Here is a 14,569-nt window from a genome sequence, read left to right as displayed (position 1 = left end):
AAGGAATTACTTTGATCAATTCTATCTCCACGGAGTAGAATAGAAAATTATAGCTTATATCATGAATATTTATTTTTAACCACGTGGTGGATGCTGCGGGCAACAGCTAGTTACTAATACTAATATATTATCTGTGCCTGTACTAAAATACACTAGAAATTTCTTACTAGAAATTTATATAACAGACCACGATGTCTACCATAGGACCACTTATAATCTAATGCAGATTGAGACTAGTAATAAATTAATTTCTATAAACTTAAGTAATATATTTTAACGACGTTTAACTAGTAATTTGCATTATCTACACGTTATAGATTGATGAATCGCAATTTAAAAAAAGGGGTAAAACACCATATAAATAGTTGCGTAAGTTGTGGAGTTTCAATTATTTCTTAACATAGCATAAATTAATAAATAAAATTTATTGCATCTCATACGCTTAAAACCCTCATACGTATAATTAGATACCTTTTTTTATTAGTCAGATATAATAATAAAAATTATTTCCTAAGAACTTAAGTAATGAAACAATTACACATCCATACAAAACAACAAATGAAAAACACGAACATAAAAATCGTTTATAAGAATTATAGGGTACGTTAATAATGCATACATATTATTAATCTTCAAGTCTGATTTATGCCGATCATTTGTATGCGAGATGATGATACTATAGGTTCACTTACCACCAGGCGATTCACATGCTCTATTGACCACTTGCCTATATAAAAACAGTTAGTCAAAGTAAAATACTGATTTAAACTAAAAAAATTATTTGATTACTTAAAACCTTATAATATACATTTATTTTGATTTTATTAAAAATACCTTTACGTTAAAATTTGATGTAATTTTTTTTTTTTCTTAAACCGATACCGATGAAAAAATCGGTAAAGCAGCAGTGACTGTTGAGAGTTAAGTATTGACCCAAAGCATCACTAGTGTCGTTGCGAGTATTGAAGAACTTTAGTGCGACTGCGTTTTTTGTAAATCATCGCGAATTTTCCAATTAACTTGCGACCGCTCTATTGTATAATTAAAATTTGCTTAGTAAAATCCCTTTATTAAATAAAATGGCAGACAAAAAAGGTATTTATGCACTTTATATACAAATTTCTTTGTTCTTTAAAATTATTATGAAGGTTGACATATGTAACGTCATAGAAGCTGGATCTTAGGAATTTGTAATAAATTAGCTATAACAGCATCTTTAAACGCATTTTTCTACATATTTATCATATTTTAATCCAATTTTACGTGTACAAAACATAATATAATATATACCACGGACGGATCAATACTGCAAAATCCAAGATGGTGAACATTGCATTTCAAGGCGGGATGTCTCGTAACATCGTAATTGTTTCAATTTAAATTTATACAAACTGCATTATTTTACACGGACTTGAAGTATAAACGTAGAAAAAACGATTTTAGGTTAAAATTCAAGAATATATTGGAATAGGTTGTAATCTCCGTCGTTGTAAAATCTCGTTTCACCATTATTCCAATAAGTAAATCTCTTTTACGGATGCGCTGTAATGATCGCGAGGAATTGTATTGCTTATGATGTTTTTAATATACTTTAATATCCTTATAGTAACAATGACTCGGAACAAAGCTAAGCAAACAGCCTGAATTACTATAAATTTATATTAACACATTTGTTCTATTGCATATTTTTTCAATATATTATGGTTTAAAACCCCTCCGATATAAAAAAAAATTACAATAAAAGAATCCTTTGTCTGAAATGGACTCCAGTATACTGGAGTATAGACATATTTTATTATTCAATTACCTATCATATAATATTTAATACTGTATTAATTATTCATTTAAATAAGTGCAACCTAATATTATTGATTATTCAAAACACATTCATATCAGTGTTTAATTAGTTATATTAAAGGAATAAAAACAAATAGCACCAAACAATCTCAGTGATAACAAAAGGTATCTTTTTTCAATATAACCAATATATAAGACCAATATTTTTTTTAGTCACAGTATTAGAACAAAAACCTAAAATAATTCTATCAGATAGTAGAGTTAAGATTCTAACAACCAACAATTGAGATTTATCAACAGTAATCTCAGCATTTAAACTGCTCACATCCAATCTTCTTGACTAGCATATGTCAGCTGTCTATCGCATAAGTCAAAATTGTCATAAGATAACTTTTTAAAGCGACACGCCATGGCCTTTTGCCATACAGCCAGCGATTTAAAACAATAATAATGACTTTCCATACCCTGCCCCTCCCAGAACCGCCCCCCCCCTCTACAGGTGGCAGATCAACGCGGTCGGCGCGCGGCAGTCGACTAGTCAATATCATGTAATAACACACAATAGAATTTCTTTTTTATTTTTTCTTTTTTTGGAGAAATAGTATACAATAATATGATATGTGCGCATCGGCGTGTGGACGATCGTATGTGTTAATAACTATAATGTAACTTACACTTGGTTGCTATGTGACTTTGGATGTGCGGGTGATCCTCGACTCTTGTGAGGCATTGTTTTTTTGCTGCTTGACTTTGTAATGCTCTTAGAAAGATCCTTATTCAAATACCTTTTTTTTTCATGTACACAATACCAAAGGATATGTTAGAACTTGTATTTTAATAAAATTTAATTAATACTTTATTTCTTTAGTATACTATATTAACATGTACAGCACAAAATACTTATGTCTGAATGAAAGGCCTGTATTTTGTGAGAAAATTTTACGTCTCAGATTGTATAAAAAGTTTGACATAATATAAATTAGAGGTCATTTCTGTTTTAACATTAAATTTTTCCATAATATTGAACCTTGTGGCCATAAAAATTCATAAGTTTCTAGTGACATTATGATCAATATTCATTTTAAGTTTTTTTATGACATTAATGCCTTTTATTTTCACTTAATCCCCATTCCATGCGAGTCACATGAAGATACATTTAATATATTTAAATTTGTACAACGACCTTCGCCTCGGCGCGGCCGTAAACGCATTTATGAAACTGGTTTCGCAAAGAAATTTCCACTGAAAATCACATAGGAACCAAGGTGACTGCCTCGGAATGGTTGTCTAGCTATAATAAACCTAGGGGGGTTTGAAAACTGGCTGTATACTATGTGTTTTGGCTTCTGTTATCCTTCTAGATGTTAATACATAACCGTTCCGAGATATAGATCTATTTATGGTAAAAAAACAAGTTGTCTAAGTAATGAAAGGACTTTGATGTCTGTCTAGACTTCAGTGTTCTTGAATAATTTAACAGGTGTCTGCTCTTTCTTTCATTTTTCTATGATTATTTGTTTTACAGCTTATTTTTTTACCTTTTTTTAATCACTCATTTCACAATGGCGGCCCTTTGTAATAGATTTTTAATGTGATACATTCAAATTTTACGCATTCGTTTTTTTAATGCGTCGATCTTGCATTGAAGGAATTTTGATTGTTTTTTTTTTTATCAAGGGGCTCGTCATTCTTCTTAATGTTTGTTTTGCTAGTGTTTTTGCACCTTCTTCAACATAGAGGCACATATAGTTGTTTTTTTTTTCTCTATTTTTTTGTTTCGTAGATGTTGCCTCTATGTTTAAACACCCCCACTGTTTGTTTGAAATTTTGGGGGTGTTTTGTCTAATACCATTTTAGATTATGCTAATATTTAATTATGGATAGTTGTAATGTGATTTTTTTTATAATATCTAATCAAACGTTTAAATTAAATTCGAAAAATGATAAATTAACGAGCATTTAAGGCGATTTTGAAAATTATTAAAAAAAAAACACATTGATTTTAACATTTTGGATGCAGTTTTCCTTCGAGTGTTATTTGGAAAGTTGCATCTGTTTATTGTTAAGTTTGAGTGTCACTAAAATAAGTGAGAAAAGTCTACAAAAATCAATTACCACTAAATAAAATACTTGTTTTTTTTGGAGTTTAATGCAATATGTCAGTTTTTATGATTTTTGTAGATTTTGCATTAATAAATCGAAACGAGATAATGACAAATCGAGTTATATTTAGATACTGTTTTGAACATTATATTTGCTGATTTGTTTCATTTCGATTTATTCAGTTATTTGTAGGGTGATGGCTAAAATGGTGCAGTGCTTGCATTGCGCTATTTTATTAGATATATCGTATACTAAGTTAAGTTAAAGTCGATCGCATGTTACTCGTAAGTAACGGACGATCCGAGTTTGCCTTTTTGATTTACGTTTTATTTTTACGATTGAATTAAAAAGGTATATTGATGAAATAACAGGTATGAGGCGTTAGCGCGTGTTTGGTATTAGTTCGAATGAGGATTTTCTCAAATCTTTTATTCCCGCCTGCGTACGGCGGGCGTTGCATGCTCGGCTTATAGAAGGAAGGATAGGAAAGGGAAGGGAAGGGAAGTATGCTCGCACACAAACTGTTATTTGAGTGAATTTACCTTTCTAAATCAATTTTACTAATTTCGTTATTTTAAGCATCCGTTTCACAGGGTTCCTGATTTGTTGTGCTTTAACATTTTGGGGCTTACACATTCATAATTGTTTCTAAAAATTACCTAATATAATTAAATGATGTGTCAGAGTAAAGTGTTGAATGTTTACTCTGGCATTCCGTAGTGGGACAGGATAGAAATATATAAGTATTTTGTAAAGGGTTTTTACCAGGATTTTTGTGGATTGTCCCGTGTATGAGATTTTGCTGTTTTTTATGCAGCGTCTATTGTTTTTGCGTTGTAGGCTAGATGGTAATTTGTTTTGCTAATCGTCGTACCACCAACACTTTTTGTTTGTTTGTACATTGAGTAGGCTGGCATGTACCTAACCGACATAGTGTTTTGTTCACACTGCATGCATCCGTGTCCTTCGACGCATTCATATCATAGATTTATTTCTCACAAAAAAAAACCGCTTTTTTTGCATTCGCTTGTTAATGAAACAGCAAAATGATTGTTATTAAACCGATCCGATCATCTAACGACAAGAAATCTTGGTAAACATGTTTTAGCTAGATAATTTATCGATAGTTAATATTGTTTTTAAAGGAATGTTCACAAATGTGCTCACTGTTTGGGCGCTATGGCGTCTTCAACAATCACAGTTTTTGTAAGGCTGATGCGTCGGTACTCACGTCGGAAACGCCACCAGCCTTGCAAGAATGAATACGTATATAAAAGCTTTTAAGAAATAAGACAAAAGTGGACAAATATAGACCATGGAAGCTTTTGTATATGGTCCATCGAGTGGCCTCGTATAACCCAAGTCGTACGGCTGCCTATACTGGGCCACTCGGTTTTAGACATGTTACATAAATGACTATACTAATGTTTTCCCCGTAAGGTTCATGAACGTGTGATAATTGTTTTGTTAAAGATGTTCTGCCCGCATGGCCGCACTCGCTCGCGTTTTTCCAGTAACAGGATATAGGTGAGGACCGGCGAGTGCGACCATCGGTAATAGGAATGCATTGTAAATAACATTTGGTAGGTCTGTGCCTACCAAATCATTCGGTCTCCAGTTGCGGGGGTCTGAATTTTTTTTGTGCAAAAAAAAAAAAATTCATGGCAATCGTGCCGCGTTGTATGGACATCGCTTGTCGTTAACACTGGCGCTAGTGAGCGCGTAAATGACGCACTGAGCCTCCGTCGTTTACGCTCGCCACGCTGTAGTGTTGCAAATAATATTTTTTTTTGGTAGATTGTGAATATAGCAACACTGTCGTGGTCACATCACTACGTCACGCGTGAATGCTCGGGCTTGGGTTGCGGAGCGCATTGCGCGGCCTTGTCCGATAGATGGCGTCGCACTGACCATTTCAAATGACACTTTGTACACGTACAGTTAATCCGTTCACAGATCGGAACACATTCGACTTTAAAGAGGGTACCGTGTGACTAATTAATAATGTATGGATAACATAACTTGAATCACTTTTATACGTTCATACGATTAGTATTGATGCATAACTAAGAGCAATTATTGCTTAGTCCCGTGTAGCACCATCGCAACACAACCGAGGCCAACCTTTCCTGTCGTGCATTGTCTTGGCATTTGTCGTGTAGTACGTGTTGCTGTTGACTCAATTACGTTCATTCAATTTTTGATTGAGTTTTTGAATGCGAAAGATTGCATGACTCGTAATTGATAGGTACCCTCGTTAACGTCTTTGTAGTCAGTGCGACGTCCGTTCGGGCTAGCGTGTTGGACGCGAATGGCTAAAGTATCGAGTTGTTGCAGTCACCCCTCCCCTCGGCGCCTACCCCCAACCTCAGCCCCCGCAGGGGCCCTTCTTGCCGGCACCGCCGCATCAGGCTGCGCCGCAATATGGAGGTAACTATCATTATATAAATCAATCTAATTCATAATTATTTCTGTTTCCATCGAACTCGGCTTTCAGAAAACAAATACATTGAAATTTTGGATTACTTACGTTATCCTTATAATATGACGTAAAAATTTATCAATAAGTAAGCTCTGAATTTACTATAATAAATTATTTTTTTATGTAAGATGAAAAATTCCTCCAACCTTTAAATAATATAGATATGATACGTGTGAGTTTTATCTGAGTAATGTGGTCAAGGCGTGCGCCTTGTGTAAAACATTTTTGGACACTCCACCCCTCATATTAATTACAAAATTGACATTTGCTTGCATCCACCCTTGTTTTAAGAGAGTAATTGTTATAGTTACTTCATATGAGCCAACACATGTCTCCCCTTATAAGTATTGCATTGAAATGCTTACATAACAAGCACGTCATTAGCCAAAGGGCTTAAACAAAGGCTATGTACGAATGCCTGCTTTACGCAACTCTGCTCTTGACTTGAGATTCACTAGAATGCGCAAGGGTTTTCTATTTTGTGACAATGTATTTCTTTTAAATTGTTATATAGACCCACTGTATTGTTTATGTATTGAATGCTATCGCGTTCTTTTGTTATATTTTACTAGCGGTCCGCCCCGGCTTCGCCCGTGGCACATAAATTGCCTATAGCCTTCTTCAATAAATAGCTTATGTTATTGAAAGAATTTTTTAAATCGGAACAGTCTTGGGATTAGTGTGTTCAAATAAACAAACAAAATCTTCTAATCTAATGAACGTTCTAAATTTTAACTTATGTTTGTAATTAAGTATCTCATGTAAAAGACTTTATGTCTTAACTAGCTGCGCCCCGCGGTTTCACCCGCGTAAGTCCGTATCCCGTAGGAATGTAGGGATAAAATGTAAGTTATTCCAGTTGTTCATCTATCTACGTACCAAATTTTATTGCAATCGGTTCAGTAGTTTTTGCGTGAAAGAGAAACAAACACACACAGCCTTACAAACTTTCGCATTAAAAGGATATCTCATATTTTATATTTAAAAAAATGAACCAGTGGCGGGTGGTTCGCCCTACGGCGTCGCGTTCGGAGGCGCTGGCGCGGGGGCGGGGGGTGTGTACGCGCCTCCCCCCTACGACCAGCTGCAACACCACCAGGCCATACCCGCGCTGAGCCAGCAGCTACCTGTGAGTTGTATTTTAGGAATAGCTTTAGATACGAGACCTTATGTTTGGTACATTAAGATGATAATATAATTTTTTGTGCTTGAATGAGCCCTGCTCGAAAATATGTTGAGTTCTTTCAAGCTTATAAAAGCATTTACAATGGAAATCTGCATCATATAAAATGAATTAAGCGTAGGCCAAGTGATTGAACACTGATAATGTCAAAGTACCTAATATGGAAGTGCCATTTTATTTAAGTTAAAATAAGACATTGAAATTAATAGGAAATTAGAACTTCCAAGATTGTAAGCCTAGCCATCACATGGCACTGGACAATTAACTGTTAATTGTTAAATTTATTCAATTCGAACCAGAAGAGACGAGGGGAAATTTCATAATATGGCAACTTTTCAGATTTTTCTGAAATCTTGCTTGATCGAAGCTGTAATTTCGTAGCCCATTATCTATTTATTTTGACCATCCATACACGCTTGTAAAAATTCACAACAATAATAATTTTCATGTTTGAACTTATCTCACAACTATATACTTGATATTTCTTCGTTTCCCTTTATATAACAAATGTTTTTCCCGATTCCCACTAGATGTATAGTGGCGCAGCGGCCATGTACGCGGCGGCTGCCGGCTACCCGGGCTACATCGGGTACCCGGTGCAGTACTACCCCTACTACCCCGTGCAGCCCTCCATTCAGCCCCTGAGGCCCACCATCATGATTCCGGTGAGCTCGCTTACTATAACGAGGGTAGATGGTGAAATGTTTGAACTCAACGTCGGGATTCATTTAATTATTTCATCCCGTTTAAAAACCCATTTGGTCATCTTTTGTTTTTGTTATTTAACTTCTGTGTCTTCGTTAATCCTTCTCGCTTACTTTGGTTTCTTAGTCGTTATTTAATAACATGTTATTAATTTATGACCCAGAACGGTTTCGAGGCCGGCGGCCGGTTCGAGGGTCTGGCGCAGACGCTGCTGCCGCCCGCGCCGCCCGCCGTGCCGCCCTCCCCCGCGCACCTCGCCGCCATACAGCCGCACCAAGTGCTGTGAGTGCCCGCCGCCCGACACACCACACACCATACACCACACCGCACACCACACACCACACACCGCACACCACACACCACACACCATGTACACTACACGACGCACACTACACAACACATTCACACCTCACACTTCATACTACACGCTTCACACTACACATAACACACCACGCACTATGCAGTACACCAGACCAGGCTAATATAACATACGAGGAATAAAACATAACACAAGATCAGTTGTGTATCAGTAAGTGGTGCTCTCTACTGTATCCGCCGCAGCTAGCAGCTGCCAAGTTGCTTGTGGATATTTGTTATTTTATTCCACTGAGTTACTATCCAGAAAGTTATTTAAAAAATCCATTCACCGTTAAGCACAATATTATCACATTTAACACACTTACACTACTTGTAAAACACTTAACAGACGTACTCTATTCTAATCAATATTTCTAACTTAAAAGTTTTTAATTATTTTCCAAAAAATATACACAACCAATTGTTTGTAATCTTACAGGTGGCGTTAAGCACGTGATTGGCCGTAACCGGCGGCGCACCGACGACAACTAAACTCGTATACAAGGACACAAGTAATCTCCAACTACCTTCAACGTAGATCAGCAATAATAAAGTTTTCTATCGTTACATTAAACGGAACCTCAGCTAGCTTGAATATAACTAAATAATATCTCAAAGTAAATAAATCGTGAAGATAACTGATGATAATTAGATTGAATAAATCGATGGTAAAGTAAGATATCTTCTTTAAAAACATGTATTTAACTGTATTTTTTACATACAATTATTATGTCCTTACACGAGATTTAGAAATAAATGATAAATGTAAAATATATTTTACATATAAATGAATTATGAAACATTAAAATTGAATGCGCATTCGTCGGTTATACCAGCTTAGCCCGATATTTAACTGTGATTTGTTATTTGCGCGCGTTCGCCATTTGAATGATATGTCTAAAAATTAGTTAAAAGCTCTCTATAATTTAACACTTAATTTTTTGTTTTCGTTAATAAACCAAAAATCGACTATTTACTCAGTTCGAAGTTAAAAATTGATATTTAATTTTTTGTTTTAGCGTATTATGGATTAGTTTCATTAAAGTCCTTTGAATTCACGAAATTCAATTTAACATTCGTTGAATTTAAATGTACAAAATTTTAATTTTCAATGCATTCAAATGGCGCACGTGCTGTAGAACAGATGAGTGACGCCGGGGGCTCACTATAGTATTAGGCGGTTTCGCCTCGAAACTAGCTATAGACCGCGGGTTTGGGTGCTATTTGTGGAAAAAAAATTATAATGCTTTATTAAGACAAAGTGTTGGAATATCATTAAAATTGTCATGATTTCGTATATCCCATTTTTAAGAATTTACTTTAAAAGTGAATTTGTTTGGTTAAAAGACTATTCAGTTTAAAAAATTAATTTTAACCTTTATAAAACAATTTGAAGTATCAGTATTACTGTTTTAATATGTAATCAGCGATCGGTAGGGATGTATTGAATTTGTCTTGAATATATTTATAAGTATAAGAAAGTGATTTTCAAACCTACCCCCTTACAAATTCTGTGCCTTTAGACATATCTTCAATAAAACCTAGTTGTTTTGTAGCTTTAACGTAAGGTAGCTATTCGTAGATTTGCATTGTGTTAAAATTATATTTGATTATGCTTGCGATATTTATGATTAATGTCGTTTTGATAAATCGCATCGAAATAGTTACATCCCTACGCAGGTCTGATTATGACGCACAAAAAGCACAAAAATCCGCGTTTAGTTATATTATAAAGATTTAAACTGGTTGTGCGTGACACGTGCGAGAGGGACGGCTGGTGTGCGAGAGCGAGAGAGAGTGAACGATATTTCCATTGTATTTAATTTGTATCATAAGTACGTTTTGTTGTAGTTGTAAGTTGTTGCGTTGTTCGCGCGATACAAAGATTTTGTATTGCGCGAACATGTTGTTCTATCCTTGCCGTTTTTTTGTATTAAAACTTTGTTAAGGTGCTTTTAGTCGGACAGCAAAACTTACTTATGATTACGAGGACCGTGTAACCTGCGATTGATTTGTTTTTATGATTATTAAACCCGAAATAACGTAACGGGGCCTTATGTTACTCATTTTTGGCCGAAATGACGCGTTTTTGTGTAAAAAATGTAAAGATTAATGCTTTCAACTCGAAATGCAGTATCTGAATTGGACAATTATAATTGCAGTTACGAGTATTAACAGCGATTACACGGATTCCTTAACTACAATGATGGTGAGAGTGTAGAATCTCAATTGTATTGAAATTATTATTTAGTTGTATGGACTGTGTTTAGAGTTTCAGCTAAGACTTTGACAGCTTTATCGTGAAAATATGCATCCAATAACGTGACAATGTTTTCGAGAAAAGCAATGAATAATCCTTGTTTTGAGACGATTTAGTTTCAAACTAAAGTAATACCGAAATACGTGGAAAACTCTAATTTTTCTGCATTTATTTTGAAAAACTATCCCACCTTTGCACAGTCCATAGTTCCAGTCTTATTATTAAAAGAATTCAGTCACAAATACGGTGATGGCACACTGTACCGCTTTTGTACTGGAGTGATTTTAGTATTCAATGAACATTTGTATTCAAGTATTATAACACACAGAGAGCGTTACAGCGTGTCTCACCGGGCCTCTTATATTTTTACTAGTTTGTGGTATTTTTTATTATATTGCATTATTTTTGTTAATCATGTTTTTCCGACGTGTGTGCGATTTTGAAACTTGTTTTAGAATACAAAAATGTATAAGAATGTTTAGATCTGATAGTTGTTTTAAGGAAATTGCGGCAGTAACTGGCCAGCGCATTAGTATCCCGCTTTCGAGGGACCATAGAGTAAATTGTTTTAACGTTCAAAACCCAGATATTGGCCGAGTGATTTTTGTTTAATGCATTCGCTCATCGAAGAATCTCTTACTAAATGCGAATTATATTTGTTTACTTATGTGCAAGTCCTACGGAAATCTGATTAAATTATTTAGACATTTATTTTCGTATATTTTATGATTTATCGTCTGCAGTTGTTGAAGACTGGTTTATCTATTTCGAAATTCCTATAAAAAAAACCTACATTTATAAAATTTTATTGCCACTACATATGTCGGTATCATATATATTAATATAAATGCCTAACATTTGTGTATATTTTGAATAAAATAAAAAGTTTCTTGCATATAAGTAAATGAATATAGAATTTGTTGATTTAAAGTCAGTTGTAAGTAAAAGTGGGTTTTGCTCAATCGTGTGTATCGACTTCGGAGTCACGTGCAATATATAGCATAATTATTATTTTGTTTCCAATAAAATTTACAAAAATACAATGCCTTGTTTTATTTATTTTACCCGCATGCATAATCCTATACTATTATTACAAAACTTGTTTTACGAGTTAATAAAATTGTGTACACCACAATCTTGTACTGCGTGTATTTTTGATGAAGAAGCAGTATAATATGACGTGGTTTATAATGTGTGTCAACGATTATCTAATATATAAAATTCTCGTGTCACAGTTTTAGTTGCCATACTCCTCCAAAACGGCCTGACCGATTTTGATGAAATTTTTTGTGCATATCCGGTAGCTCTGAGAATCGGCTAACATGTTTTTCATACACCTAAATGATAAGAGCAAGGCAGAACAACGTTTGCCGGGTGCAGCTAGTTTTATTATAAAAAAACACCTCCATTTTATTTTTGAAGACCCTATCCCACCACTTAATTAATTACATGTAATTCGTATGTTGGTTGGCGCAATGTACAGAGATTGTCACGATACCATTTTATAACACAAATTTATCTTGTAAGGATATATTATTGTAATGTGTGTTAAAAATGGGATTGGATGTTATTAAAATACAAATTACACAACAAAATACTGATAAATTCTTTATTAAAAACACTGTTACACTTCTGAACGACTGTGTATTAGACAACGCGGCTCTGTTTTTCCTATAATTGTAGAGTTAGGAAATTGTTTGTCACATTTCCTTTCTTCTAAGAATATAATATTGTACTTCAAGAATAAATTTTAACGACCTTTGTTTATAATAGATCGATATCAACAGGTTTCTTTACATATCGATGTCAACACACAATCAGGGTCTGATTCATTCTTCTTCATTAAATTACTTCAATTGGATTAAATAAAAGCAAGATTATTAAATATAAAATAACTTTATAGTGCGATATACAGAACGTTTATTTTGTGTTTTCAAATACAAATTAATATTGTCCAAAAATTTTGACGGAAATAGGAAAAAAACTATTTTATAACGCCACTCCAGTCTGTATTTTTGATTAAATTCGTCCATAGAACTGTATAGCATTTCCGTACAGACCCCATTGTCACTATCATTTCCACGTCCATCCACAACACAAATACACCAACATACATATACGTATATATAATAAGTGTTAGCGTCTGTCCGTCTTGCCGACGCCGCGCTTGCCGGCGAACAGGTGCTTCGGCATCTTGGTACCAATGAACCGGTCGGCCTCGCCCTTCAGACCCATCTTCTTCGTCTTCTTCGATATCGCGACGTGCGCCATTTTCTTTGCGCGCTTTTGCATCTGAAACCAAACGAATATAGCATTAGAGTTATTATATTACAACAAATGAACCTCAATAGAGTTTATGATAAACTATTTTTTAAACTGCAATAGTGCATGAGTTTAACTTTGAATACAATTAAAGACTTTTAAAGTATTGTAAGGCCTGAACCCTCAGAGGAGACCTGTGTACTAACAGTGGAAACATATATGGGCTGATGATGATGATCTGTTAATTATATTGCTTACTTACTTATATAACTTCGAAAAATATTTCTCATGCATAAAACGCTTTCAAAACTACATTTTTTATTATGACAGAAAACGCTCATTGAGCTAATCAAAATAAAAAAGATAAAACAATACGCCCCCTCCCCCTTTCAGTCGCAGTCGGTTCAACCGCCACCGCCCCAACTCACCGCGACATCCTTGACGCCCTGCTCGTCCCGCGCGGGGCGCGACACGGAGCGCGTGCGGCTCGCGCTCGCTTCGGTCCGCATTCGCTTCGCCGGCGCCGAGTGCGAGCGGGACCGCGAGCGGGACGCGAAGTGCGCGCCCTTCGTGTCCGACATGTCCACACCTGCAACACAATGCAATTACTTATATTGGAATTACATTAGATTACAATCTACACTAATATGTACGCTACTTGTGGGAGTCGAGCACGCTTCGGCACGAATTGGGCCAGCTCGCACCGGGGAAGTACCACACCCCCACAGAAAACCGGCGTGAAATAGTGGCATGCCACTGTGTTTCGTACGGTGAGTGGGGGAGCCGGAGGCCTATTTCCTTTTCCTCACCCGTCCCAGTCCATTCCTTCTTTCCTGAATCCGTTCCTTTTCCCTTACCCACTAAAAGCGGGCAGCGCATTCGCAGAGGCACTACCTTTGCGAATGTTCATGGGCGGTGGTGATCGTTTACCATCAGGCGAACCACCAGCTCAGTTGCCCGCTATGACATAAAAAAATTTTATATATATAATTTTATATATTATATATAATTTTATATATATAAAAAAATATTATAAAGAGGAAAACTTTGTTTGTTTGGTTGTAATGAATGGGCTCAAAAACGACTGGACCGATTTTAAAAATTCTAATCGCAATAATTCAGATATTCAACTGGACACCTATAAATCATAAAGCTGAAGAGTTTGTTCGTTTGTTTGTTTGAACGTGCTAATCTCAGGAACTACTGGTCCGTTTTGAATTCTTTCAGTTTTAGATGCCCTACAATAAAAGTATTGAGGGAGAATTTAGGCTTTATATGTACCACGGGCGAAGCCGGGGCGGACAGCTAGTATATAATATATTGATAAATGATATTTCTGTAAATTATCTGTTATCAACTGACGTCATGTGTGTGTGTGTGTGTGTGTGTGCGTGCGTGCGTGTGTGTGTATGCGCGTGCG

The 14,569-nt window shown here is 35.4% G+C and overlaps 2 protein-coding genes across 2 annotated transcripts in view; one reads left to right on the top strand and one right to left on the bottom strand.

The window, feature by feature from the left end:
• The first annotated feature begins 943 nt into the window (after window positions 1-943).
• LOC119836543 (DAZ-associated protein 2-like) lies at window positions 944-11,930 on the top strand. The gene is made up of 6 exons (XM_038361919.1): window positions 944-1,095; window positions 6,238-6,330; window positions 7,381-7,511; window positions 8,096-8,230; window positions 8,434-8,552; window positions 9,067-11,930. Exons 1-6 carry the CDS (start codon window positions 1,080-1,082, stop codon window positions 9,074-9,076), a joined length of 504 nt encoding a protein of 167 aa, XP_038217847.1. The 5' UTR covers window positions 944-1,079; the 3' UTR covers window positions 9,077-11,930.
• A 904-nt stretch (window positions 11,931-12,834) lies between these two features.
• Window positions 12,835-14,569, bottom strand: part of LOC119836419 (nucleolar GTP-binding protein 1) — a 10,202-nt gene continuing 8,467 nt past the window's right edge. Inside the window, exons 14-15 of the mRNA XM_038361734.1 lie at window positions 13,578-13,738; window positions 12,835-13,179 (exon numbers count right to left, since the gene is read on the bottom strand). Coding sequence (XP_038217662.1) covers window positions 13,024-13,179; window positions 13,578-13,738 — 317 coding nt within the window. The 3' untranslated portion in view covers window positions 12,835-13,023. The remainder of the gene's footprint in view (window positions 13,180-13,577; window positions 13,739-14,569) is intronic.

Source organism: Zerene cesonia, chromosome 24 (genome assembly GCF_012273895.1).
Source record: "Zerene cesonia ecotype Mississippi chromosome 24, Zerene_cesonia_1.1, whole genome shotgun sequence".
NCBI classification, from domain to species: Eukaryota; Metazoa; Arthropoda; class Insecta; order Lepidoptera; family Pieridae; genus Zerene; species Zerene cesonia.
Note: the sequence above shows the minus strand (reverse complement) of the source record. Positions and strands in the feature narration are given on the sequence as shown.